The 10,662-nt window shown below is 46.4% G+C and overlaps 1 protein-coding gene across 2 annotated transcripts in view; it reads left to right on the top strand.

Moving 5' to 3' along the window:
• The window catches only part of LOC105805978 (eukaryotic translation initiation factor 3 subunit C), a 20,507-nt gene extending 12,533 nt beyond the window's left edge, over positions 1-7,974 (top strand). For both annotated transcript variants that reach the window (XM_012638961.1, XM_012638959.1), the window contains exons 9-21: positions 1,182-1,341; positions 1,481-1,584; positions 2,067-2,208; positions 2,402-2,527; positions 2,685-2,778; positions 3,746-3,936; positions 4,178-4,402; positions 4,943-5,306; positions 6,945-7,104; positions 7,198-7,263; positions 7,339-7,426; positions 7,528-7,690; positions 7,787-7,974. In XM_012638961.1, the coding sequence (XP_012494415.1) occupies positions 1,182-1,341; positions 1,481-1,584; positions 2,067-2,208; positions 2,402-2,527; positions 2,685-2,778; positions 3,746-3,936; positions 4,178-4,402; positions 4,943-5,306; positions 6,945-7,104; positions 7,198-7,263; positions 7,339-7,426; positions 7,528-7,690; positions 7,787-7,869 (1,966 nt within the window). In that variant the 3' untranslated portion in view covers positions 7,870-7,974. The remainder of the gene's footprint in view (positions 1-1,181; positions 1,342-1,480; positions 1,585-2,066; positions 2,209-2,401; positions 2,528-2,684; positions 2,779-3,745; positions 3,937-4,177; positions 4,403-4,942; positions 5,307-6,944; positions 7,105-7,197; positions 7,264-7,338; positions 7,427-7,527; positions 7,691-7,786) is intronic.
• The last annotated feature ends 2,688 nt before the right edge of the window (positions 7,975-10,662 follow it).

A 10,662-nucleotide genomic window follows, 5' to 3' on the forward strand; every position in this document is an offset into this window, starting at 1 on the left:
CTCAAAAAAAAAAAAAAAGAAAATCAGCCTAAAAATTAATCTCCCTAATGGCTGGGCACAGTGGCTATAATCCTAGCACTTTGGGAAGCCAAGGCTGGAGGATCACTTGAGCCCAGGAGTTCAAGATCAGCCTAAGCGACATAGTGAGACCTTGTCTCCACAAAAAATGTACAAAGTTAGCCAGGCATAGTGATAATGTGCCTGTAGTCCGAGCTACTTGGGAGGCTGAGGCAGAAGGATTGCTTGAGCCCAGGAATTTGAGGTTGCGGTGAGCTGTGATGATGCCATTGCACTCCAGCCTGGGCAACAGAGGAAGACCTTGTCTCAAAAAAAAGTCTCCCGTGTTATACAAGTGAAATAATGTCTATAAATTATTCTTTGACACTACAAAGCCACAAACTCTCAATGTCAAAAAGCTTTCGACACCTGAAATTCCATCATTATTTTCTCAAAGGGCTTTCCTCAGAACACCGATTGAACTAATTTTAGATTTTGGGGGTGGTGGGGGGGCGTTAGGTAGGTATACAAGGTAAAATTTCACAGGTTAAAAAAACTCTATTCAGAGTTTGAAATAATCTGTCTCTGTCATTAGGTTTATGTTTTGTTACATAAATGTACATACCAGAGATGGTTTCAGGCAACATCAAGTGGCCTGAGACAGTTTTGATATAGCCAGTGACCTTTTTCTCTTTTGTGGGGGCATTTTGTTTTATTGAACAATTGTTTTTTTAATTCAAATTTTAGATTAATCAATTATAAGAAATTTTGGGCGATAAACTGATCAGTAGGTGACTGGTAAATAGGTCAGTCTGGACAGAGCAACTAGTATCAAAGAAAATAATTTGTTTCTAGATACTTTGAAAAACCTTAGAAATTAGCTGTGGAGCAACATGACAGTTGTTTCTATGTCTGCAGTGGCCTGGTTAGCACTACTTATTAGACCTGGCCCTGCCATTCTCTTTATAAGTGTCTTGTTGGGTGTAATGTGACAGACCTTGGTAAGTAGTCCGACAAATGCAAATGCTTAGTGCTCTTTGCCTCGGTTGTGGTTATGGTTAACTGCTCTCTAGGTCGTTCTTGTAGAGTATAACTCGGACCTAGGACTTGGTGGAGGAAAAGAGAAAGAAGCCCTATCAGTAAGGAGGAGCTGGTCCTTCATCTCCTCCCATGTCTCCTGGCAGGGCCCCCACCACGGAGGAGGACAAGAAGGCAGCTGAGAAGAAACGGGAAGACAAAGCCAAGAAGAAGCACGATAGGAAATCGAAGCGCCTAGATGAGGAGGAGGAGGACAATGAAGGCGGGGAGTGGGAGAGGGTCCGGGGTGGCGTGCCCCTTGTGAAGGTAAGGATTTTAGAGTTAAAATGAATTGGGGAACAGTTTGAGAGGACATGCAGGTGCCCTTCTGGTCAGGGTGGGAAAAAACTTAAGGCAGTAATGAGTTCCTTTTGGCATGCATGTGACAGGATGTGTATTGTCCTAGGAGAAGCCAAAAATGTTTGCCAAGGGAACTGAGATTACCCATGCTGTTGTCATCAAGAAACTGAATGAGATCCTACAGGCACGAGGCAAGAAGGGAACTGATCGGTAAGATTCGTGGGCCTGGGTTATAGGATTACAGGGTGAAAGCTCTTTTTCTCTACAACGCGGGGTAGAAGTTAGTGGGGAAATGGTTCTGTTTGGGGAGGATCTCTGTATGGCTGTAGTACAGGAACAATATATTTGGGGCATAGCTGGTCCATTTTCTGCTCTTTACTCTTCTTGTGACCTAACCAGTCACGTAACCTTTTGCGACTATTTTCCCATCTGTAAAATGGAAGTAATGCTCACTTTATTTAATCACTGGGTGACTGATGAGAATCGTAGATGTGAAAGCATTTTACACCATTCCAGGATTGTTAGCATTATTGCTGTTTCTGTTTGGAATTTATAAAGGAGAAGCAAGTACACAGGTGTTAAGGATAGAGGAATAACGGGCTGCCCTGCTGTCTGAAGGGGGCATCCTGTATGACAGGGTGAGACTTTTTTGATTTGTCTCCAAAGCCTCACCCAGTTCTGTACCCCTCCAGTGCCGCCCAGATTGAGCTGCTGCAACTGCTGGTTCAGATCGCTTCTGAAAACAACCTGGGGGAGGGTGTCATTGTCAAGATCAAGTTCAATATCATTGCCTCTCTGTATGACTACAACCCCAACCTGGCAACATACATGAAGGTGAGAACAACAAAGAGAAGCATGTTGGGGCATAGCTGGTGGGTCAGGAGAAGGCACCTAGTGTTTTAAAATTTGGGGGCTTTGGAAACAGTCTTGGTAGTTGAAGGCCCCATGATCTGGTGAAGGGGCTCTTGGGAGGCATCCGCTTATTCGACCCTCACACCTCTGACTCTGCAGTCTAATCTCTTGGCAGCCAGAGATGTGGCAGAAGTGCCTGGACTGCATCAATGAGCTGATGGACATCCTATTTGCAAACCCCAACATCTTTGTTGGAGAGAACATTCTGGAAGAAAGTGAGAACCTGCAAAATGTTGACCAGGTAAGGGGAGGAATTGGCCGGATAACTGGAAACATGTCATGTGCTTTGGGAAAGCTCACTGGAGACAGAAAGGTTGAGGTTTAGGACTGACGGAGATCAGTCCCAAAGTTTGCTGTCTGGGCTAATTTATTCATCTCTTCTTTGCCTTTCTCTTCAGCCACTGCGTGTCCGTGGCTGTATCCTAACTCTGGTGGAACGAATGGATGAGGAATTTACCAAAATCATGCAAAATACTGATCCTCACTCCCAAGGTGAGCCTGATCAAGTATAGGGAAAAACACAAACTGTAGGGTTTTATAGGGTTTTCTAAGGATTATACTAAATCAGAATGTTTGGAAAGCCAGCCCTTCCTTACCCGGCATTCATACTGAAGGGCTGTTCAGATGCTGGTCCTCACTCCTATAGTTTCTGATTCAATAGGTCTGGATGGGGCCTGAGAATTTGTACTTCTGATGTGCTCCCAGGTGATGTTGCTGGTCTGAGGGCTATACTTTGAGAACCATGGGAGTAAGGCATCTATTCACTTGTCTTGTTTAGCTTTGCTCAGTGGCATCGGGATGGGAACATGCAGGATAATTTACTCAGTAAAAATGCAAATGTTTTGACCAAGTTGAGGGTGTAGTGATGAACAAGGCTCTGTGCTCATGGAGCTTCCCTTTGGTATTAGAGAAAGGCAGTTCAACAAATAATAATAACAAGATAACTTTAGATAATATAAGGTGTGAGTGAATTAGAAGTTAAAATAGGGCCCACGGTAGAAAGCGACTAGAGGAGTGGCTGCTTTAGATAACAGTTGAAGAAAGCATCTGTAGGCAGGAGCCATGTGAGATGAAATCTGATGAGGAGGAGTTAATCAGGGGAAGAACTGGCAGAAAAGAGCACCTGACAGAAGGAACAAAAAAATGAGCTTGGCATGTTGCAGGAACAAAAAGGCCAGTGTGGCTTGAGCACAGTAAGGCCAGGGGAGAATTGTGGGCCATAAAGCAAGGGTGGGACCTTGCAGGCCTTTATTGGCAGAGGTGGGCAGTTAGGATTTTTTTTCTAAGCTCTGGGATGAGAGGTGGTGGGTTCTGGGAGAGGATGATGTTTTCAGGGCACAGCAAGTAGACTTTCCTGATGGGTGTGGAAAACAAACAGGGGTAACTGGATTGACTGGGACAGAAGGCTGGGAAAGCCTGAGTGCCCAGCTGAGATGAGGATGGGTGCTCCCCCTGCCAGAGTACGTGGAGCACCTGAAGGATGAGGCACAGGTGTGTGCCATCATTGAGCGTGTGCAGCGGTACCTGGAGGAGAAGGGCACCACTGAGGAGATCTGCCGCGTCTACTTGAGGCGCATCCTCCACACCTACTACAAATTTGACTACAAGGCACATCAGCGGCAGCTCACCCCTCCAGAGGGCTCCTCAAAGGTGAGTGCGTGGCAGTCGCATCAGAGGGGAGGGGGATGTGTTGATCTGTCCTGAATGTCTTTCAGGACTTGGTGGCACATCTCCTATTCCCTAGGGACTTGCTGAGGTGCAGCAGGGAAGTAAGCTGAGGGATTAGAATGAGGCTGGATAGAGTCTCATCTTTGATTACTAAATAGCGTGAGCCATTTAAAGCCTTTGCCTTGGCAGATCTTATTCTCGAACAACCCCTCTTCCTCCCCAGTCTGAGCAAGACCAGGCAGAAAATGAGGGTGAGGACTCAGCTGTGCTGATGGAGAGACTGTGCAAATACATCTACGCCAAGGACCGCACAGACCGGATCCGCACGTGTGCCATCCTCTGCCACATCTACCATCATGCCCTGCACTCCCGCTGGTACCAGGCCCGTGACCTCATGCTCATGAGCCACCTGCAAGACAACATCCAGCATGCGGACCCGCCAGTGCAGGTCAGATGAGGAGGCCTTCTGGCCTTGGTGGTGATGGAGAGGCCAGCCCCTGTCCTCTAAGGCAAAAATGACTCAACCACAATATCCACCTGTTTGGCTGGCGTGAATTTAAGTAGACAGTTGGTCTTTCCCAAATGCCCGCGTTTTTTGATCCTCTCGCGTGTTACAAATGTACTGTCCCAACAGCATTCGATTCCTCTGGGATAGAGAGAGATTTGAGTTCAGCCAACATTTATTCTATCTATTGTGTCTGGTGCAGAACATTAGGAGATCATCTTAATTAGAAAGAGGAAAAGGACTCATTAAGAAGTTGTTAAACTAAGAAGAAAGACAGGGAGAGGCCCAGATGCAATGCGTTGTGATGGGACATAACAGTGGAACAGAAGCTCCATGGAGGACAGGGACTTGTCTGTTTTGTTCTCTGTCCAAGCCCACAGTCTAGTGCTCAGCATGTAGTAGGTGCTCAAAGTGTATTTTTTGAATAAATGAATGGCTTGCCTTGTGGCTGTCACATCTGAGCGCATTACCCTTTGCCCCCAGATCCTGTACAACCGCACCATGGTGCAGCTGGGCATCTGTGCCTTCCGCCAAGGCCTGACCAAGGATGCGCACAATGCCCTGCTGGACATCCAGTCGAGCGGCCGGGCCAAGGAGCTTCTGGGCCAGGGTCTGCTGCTGCGCAGCCTGCAGGAGCGCAACCAGGAGCAGGAGAAGGTGGAGCGGCGCCGGCAGGTACCCTTCCACCTGCACATCAACCTGGAGCTGCTGGAGTGTGTCTATCTGGTGTCTGCCATGCTCCTGGAGATACCCTACATGGCCGCCCATGAGAGTGATGCCCGCCGACGCATGATCAGCAAGCAGTTCCATCACCAGCTGCGGGTGGGCGAGCGGCAGCCCTTGCTGGGTGAGTGTGGGCCTCCGTAGTGCAGCAGACTTGCCTCACTCCTGGATTGCGTGCAAGGATTAAGAGAAATCAAAGGAAATAGCTCTCTAGATGATTCCATTTCAATTAATGACGCCTCCTCTGCCTAGAACTAAGTATGTCATAAATAATAATACATTTAATCTGCATTAGTAATTACCCTGTGGCATAGGTACTATTAATACCTTCTTTTTCCTGATGAAGAAACTGAGGCACTGAGAAGTTAAATGTCTTGCCCAAGTGTGACACAGCTAATATGTGCCTCCAGGCTTTCTTTCCTTCTTCTCCCCTTCATGCACTTTATATTCCAGCCAGACCAACTATAATAGAGCCTTACCATTCACAAATTTAATATTGGCACCTTTGATAACTTCTGAAAGACCTGATCATGAGGGATTATATGGTTGTGGTTCGCTGGAAAAGGAAGTTGAATTATGCCCCTCCTGTGAGGTTGGCGCATGGGAGGACTTGATGAGTGGGCCAAGCTTATTGTCCACAGCATGTCCCCTTGCAGATCTGTCCTCCATTGGTCATGTATATCATGTGGTAATATGGTCATGCTAAAGGGCAGGTGCCCGTTAGGCTAATTTTGTTTGGCTTACATAGTGGTATTTTGTGGGGAAATTTCAAGGAAAATCTGAATTTCTGTATGTCTTAGAATTTCGGTGGATCTGGCGCCCCTGGGCCTGCCTTCCCACAGAGCTAGCAGCTGTGGGGAAGGGCTCTCTGGCTCACCGCAGTGCCTACCACTACTCTCTGGCTCTTTCCACAGTGGGGCCAAAAGTCACTTTCTCTTTTACCCCTGCCCTCTTGTTTGGTTTGTAGAGAAGTAGTCTTTGAGCCTCTAACTCTGCCTCTTTGAAAAGTGTTAAAGTGGAGGCTAATCCAAGAGGGTTGTGTACTTTTCCTTGCACTTTGCCCTGTTCATACATTTCTATTTGGGCCGGATCTGTGTGCACATTTGAGCTCTCTGTGCCTGTTCCTAGGGTCAGCCATGTTCACGCTTCTCTGCATGTGCCACCCATTTCCGTCCTTAGAGCTTTGGCACTTTGTCTGCCCTGAATTCCAGTTACGCTTATTTGCCCTGTCTCATCATCCTGTCTTACCTCTCAGGACCTAGTATGTGGGGGCCTAAGTTCATAATCTGCACATAAAACCTGTGATTTTATAAAGGTAAATTAGACTGGGGCTAAATTTTTTAAGGAAAAGAAGTAAGCCACTTTGCAGAATAACAGTGTAAGTGAGGTATGAGTAAAACACAAATCATGAAGGTAATATAAGAATGAATAAAGTTTGGTAAATACCATTCAAGTTGAGATGGTAGAGGGTTTTTTTGGGTCAAGGAAACTTACGAGAATCTGTTGAAAGCTATGGCCCCCTTTACTAGGAAGATGTACACAACAATTTGTCAGCATTTTCAAGGGGTTTACCAATCCCCTGAAGCACATCTATGGACTGATGTAGTCCCAAGCTGAGTAAATTTATTCAGCCGTTAAGTGACTTGTGCAATCGTCTGGCTGTTTGCTCTTCTGGCCCCTGGTCCTCCTTGAACAGTGCTCATGGGGGTAGGAGTCCTGGACCCAAATTTCCCTAGGCTCTGCCTCATTCTCAACCTTTCAGGTCCCCCTGAGTCAATGAGGGAACACGTGGTTGCTGCCTCCAAGGCTATGAAGATGGGTGACTGGAAGACTTGCCATAGTTTTATCATCAATGAGAAGATGAATGGAAAAGTATGGGACCTTTTCCCCGAGGCTGACAAAGTCCGTACCATGCTGGTTAGGTAAGCAGACAGAGGCCGTGGTGGGTAGGGGAAGAGAAGACTGGTCGGCCTCCTTCCCTGAGGACCTCCCCCTCTTCTCCCCTCTGCCCTCAGGAAGATCCAGGAAGAGTCACTGAGGACCTACCTCTTCACCTACAGCAGTGTCTATGACTCCATCAGGTAGAATGGGCCCTGGGGACACAGAGGAGCCCCAGCTTTTTGGTCAAGGGTCCTGACTGCCCCCTTTCTCCCCAGCATGGAGACACTGTCTGACATGTTTGAGCTGGACCTGCCCACCGTGCACTCAATCATCAGCAAGATGATCATCAATGAGGAGTTGATGGTAAGGGCTGGAGTGGTAAATAGGTGGGTGGAGTCATGGAGGGATTGGAATGGAGGGGTCTGATCTGTATCATGTCGCTTCCTCTGCCTCGGTCCTGTCAGGCCTCCCTGGACCAGCCAACGCAGACAGTGGTGATGCACCGTACCGAGCCCACTGCCCAGCAGAACCTGGCTTTACAGCTGGCTGAGAAGCTGGGCAGCCTGGTGGAAAATAACGAGCGAGTGTTTGACCACAAGCAGGGCACCTATGGCGGCTACTTCCGGGGTGAGTGGTTCCATCTCCTCACTCTGCCAGGATCCTGGCCCCCTTGCTGCCTTTGCCCTGGCACTCACACCTCCCTTCCTTCTCTTTCTCCTACAGACCAGAAGGATGGCTACCGCAAAAACGAGGGCTATATGCGCCGTGGTGGCTACCGCCAACAGCAGTCTCAGACAGCCTACTGAGCTTTCTTCTGTCGCTGTGGCCTAGACCATTCAGCCTTTAAGTCCTAAACTACACCCCCGTCATTAAAGGTCTATTTAAAGTTGTTTTGGTTCCTGATTGCATGTCAACACAAAGGTATATCGGACCCATTCATTTGCTGATTATGTTTCTGAGCTTCTACCACATAATAGACACAAGGCTCAGGATGCAGAGATGAATTGTACACATTCCTTACATGTTTGATGTTTACCAGAAAATAGTGACAACGTGTGATGCGTTATAATGGGTATGAAAAAAGGTGATGAATATATTGAACAGATGTGATTGTGGGGTGTAATGTCAGGGAAGGCATAATGGAGGCAGTAGTGATGAATGGGTGGACCAGGCAGGGAGAAGGGAGTCTAAACCATTGTGAAGTATGGTCCGTGGACCATTTTGGATCCTGTTACCTGCTTTTGACAAGACAGGTACCATAATTAAGAGGAAGCCCTGAGATTTTCTTTTTTGTAAGAGACAGTGTCTTGCTGTGTTGCCCAAGCTGGACTCTTTGAGTTCAAGTGATCCTCCTGCCTCAGCCTTCCAAGTACCTAGGACTATAGGCATGTGCCGTCACCACCACACCTGGCCTAGAATAAAACTTTTTAAAAGATGATTCTTTGCCACATTTGAGAAGCATTGATGTAGGCAGAGGAAAAGAGAGCAAGCGGAAAGGATTGGAGAAGTAGAGGAATGTGTTTGGTGTAAAGTATGTGTGGAGTGTGTCAGAAGACAGGCTGGAGGCTCAACCTGGGGCCATCTCATGAAGGCTTTAAATGCTATGGACTTACACAGACAAAATAACATGAATGGGTCCAATAGTAACAAGGATAATGAAGCAACATTATAGAGTATGAAATTGGAGGCAGAGAGCCAAACTAGAAAGCAAAAAGCATCAAAGTCAGGGTGATGGGAATCAGGTGGGAAGAGGATTGAAGAGGTATGTATGTAGCCAGCTGTGGGGCTTCTGTGACCAGTTGAATCTGGGAGTAGGAGTCAAGAGTGACAGAGTCTCCTGACTGGAGGATAAACTAATAACAGAACTATTGCTCAGAAATAGCTAGAATATTCTTTGTGTCCAGGAATAAGGAATAGTACATACACAAGGTAGACTAGTAATGAAGTTGGAGATAAGAATTTGGGACCTGCACTAATTAGACTGTAGGCTAAGCTGCTGTAACAAAGAGATCCCACAATAGTGATTCAAACAAAATAGTTTATTTCTTATGTGACATTTCTCAGGTAGGTGAATAATCCAGGTGTGGGCTTGGACAACTGTTCCACAAGATCATCTTGGGACCCAGGGTCCCACTGTCATGTTGCTCTCCCATCTCTGAGGCGGTTGTCCTTTTCTGCGTGGTTAAAGCCAGCTCACCAGCCCCAACAGCCGTGTTCAAGCCCATAGGAAGGGGAAGAGGAAATAGAGGGCCTGAAAATCACATGGATCCCAGCGGCCAGAACTTAGTCTCACATTCTCACCGCTCTGCAGGGGACACTAAAATGTCTCTAGCTCAACAGTCATGTGTTCATTTAGACGTGGAGCATTTTATTGCTAAAAGAAGGGAAAGGGCACAATTATTAGTCTGTCACAGAAGGGAAAGAACAGAAAGATTTTGAAGCACATGACTTATAAATGGTTGTCAAAATATGGTAGTGGGTAACATCAGAGCCGGCATGTTGACCACTTACATGCATGTTGGGTGCTTTATATGCCTTAACACATTGAATCTTAGAATAATCCTATTATTCTCATTTGGTAGATGGGGAAACTGAGGCCCAAAGAGGTTAAGTTATTTGCCTGAGATTACATAACTAGGAAGTAAGGGAGCTAGATGCACCCTAAGGCAGCCTATGACTCTGGCTCTTAACCATTGTATAGTACTTAGTACTACTTACGCTTCTGGTGTGGGCAGCACAGAGGAGAAGACTAAAGACTGAGATCCCAACATGCAAGTGATTGGTAGAAGGGAAGCCAGAGGGCGGACTGCTCAGAGAGGCAATAGAACCAGGAAGAAGAGAAGATGGAAAGGCTGAAGAGTTTGTGCATTTCTGGGCTAGGCTGCCATGGACTGATTTGGCCAGTCTAGCATTCTTTGGCAGGAGGTAGGGCCATTGTGTTGCCCAATTCCAGTGGGTACCTTTCATTTTCCAGTCAATGAATCTGGTGAACAATGTCATCAAAGATTTTCTGTCCAGGTTAGATAGTAAATATTTTAAGCTTTATGGGCTACATATGGACTGTCACTTACTCCTTTTCTTTTTTTAATTAAAAAAAAAATCTCTTTAGGTGAGTTCTCTCTATGTTGCCCAGGCTAGTTGTGAACTCCTGGCCTCAAGTGATCCTCCCACCTCAGCTTCCTCAGTAGCTGGGATTACAGGTTTGAGCCACAGTGCCTGGCTCTCTTTAACAACTCTTTAAGAGTGTAAAATCTATTCTTGGTCAACTGATGGTACAAAAACAATCCACAAACCAGAATTGGCCAGTGGACCATAATTGTCCAAACCCTTCCCTAGATAACAAAGTGATTGGTGTTCCCTGGACTCATACAACATGGCAGCACTGACAGGCCTAAGAACACATTGGACAAGATTTTGCATCAGCTTTTGCCTTTTGGGAGGAAGCAAGAGACGAACCCCATGCACACCCTTCAGTTTTTGCGAAAAGCTCACATACGCAAGTTTTCTTAAAAGAAACGTCAAAACGTTTGCAAAAATAACTGAAATATTAATAATAGCTTTTGTAGACACAATAACCTCACATTCACAAATTATTTTCA

Source organism: Propithecus coquereli, unplaced genomic scaffold (genome assembly GCF_000956105.1).
Source record: "Propithecus coquereli isolate 6110/MARCELLA unplaced genomic scaffold, Pcoq_1.0 Scaffold137, whole genome shotgun sequence".
In the NCBI taxonomy this organism is placed as follows: Eukaryota; Metazoa; Chordata; class Mammalia; order Primates; family Indriidae; genus Propithecus; species Propithecus coquereli.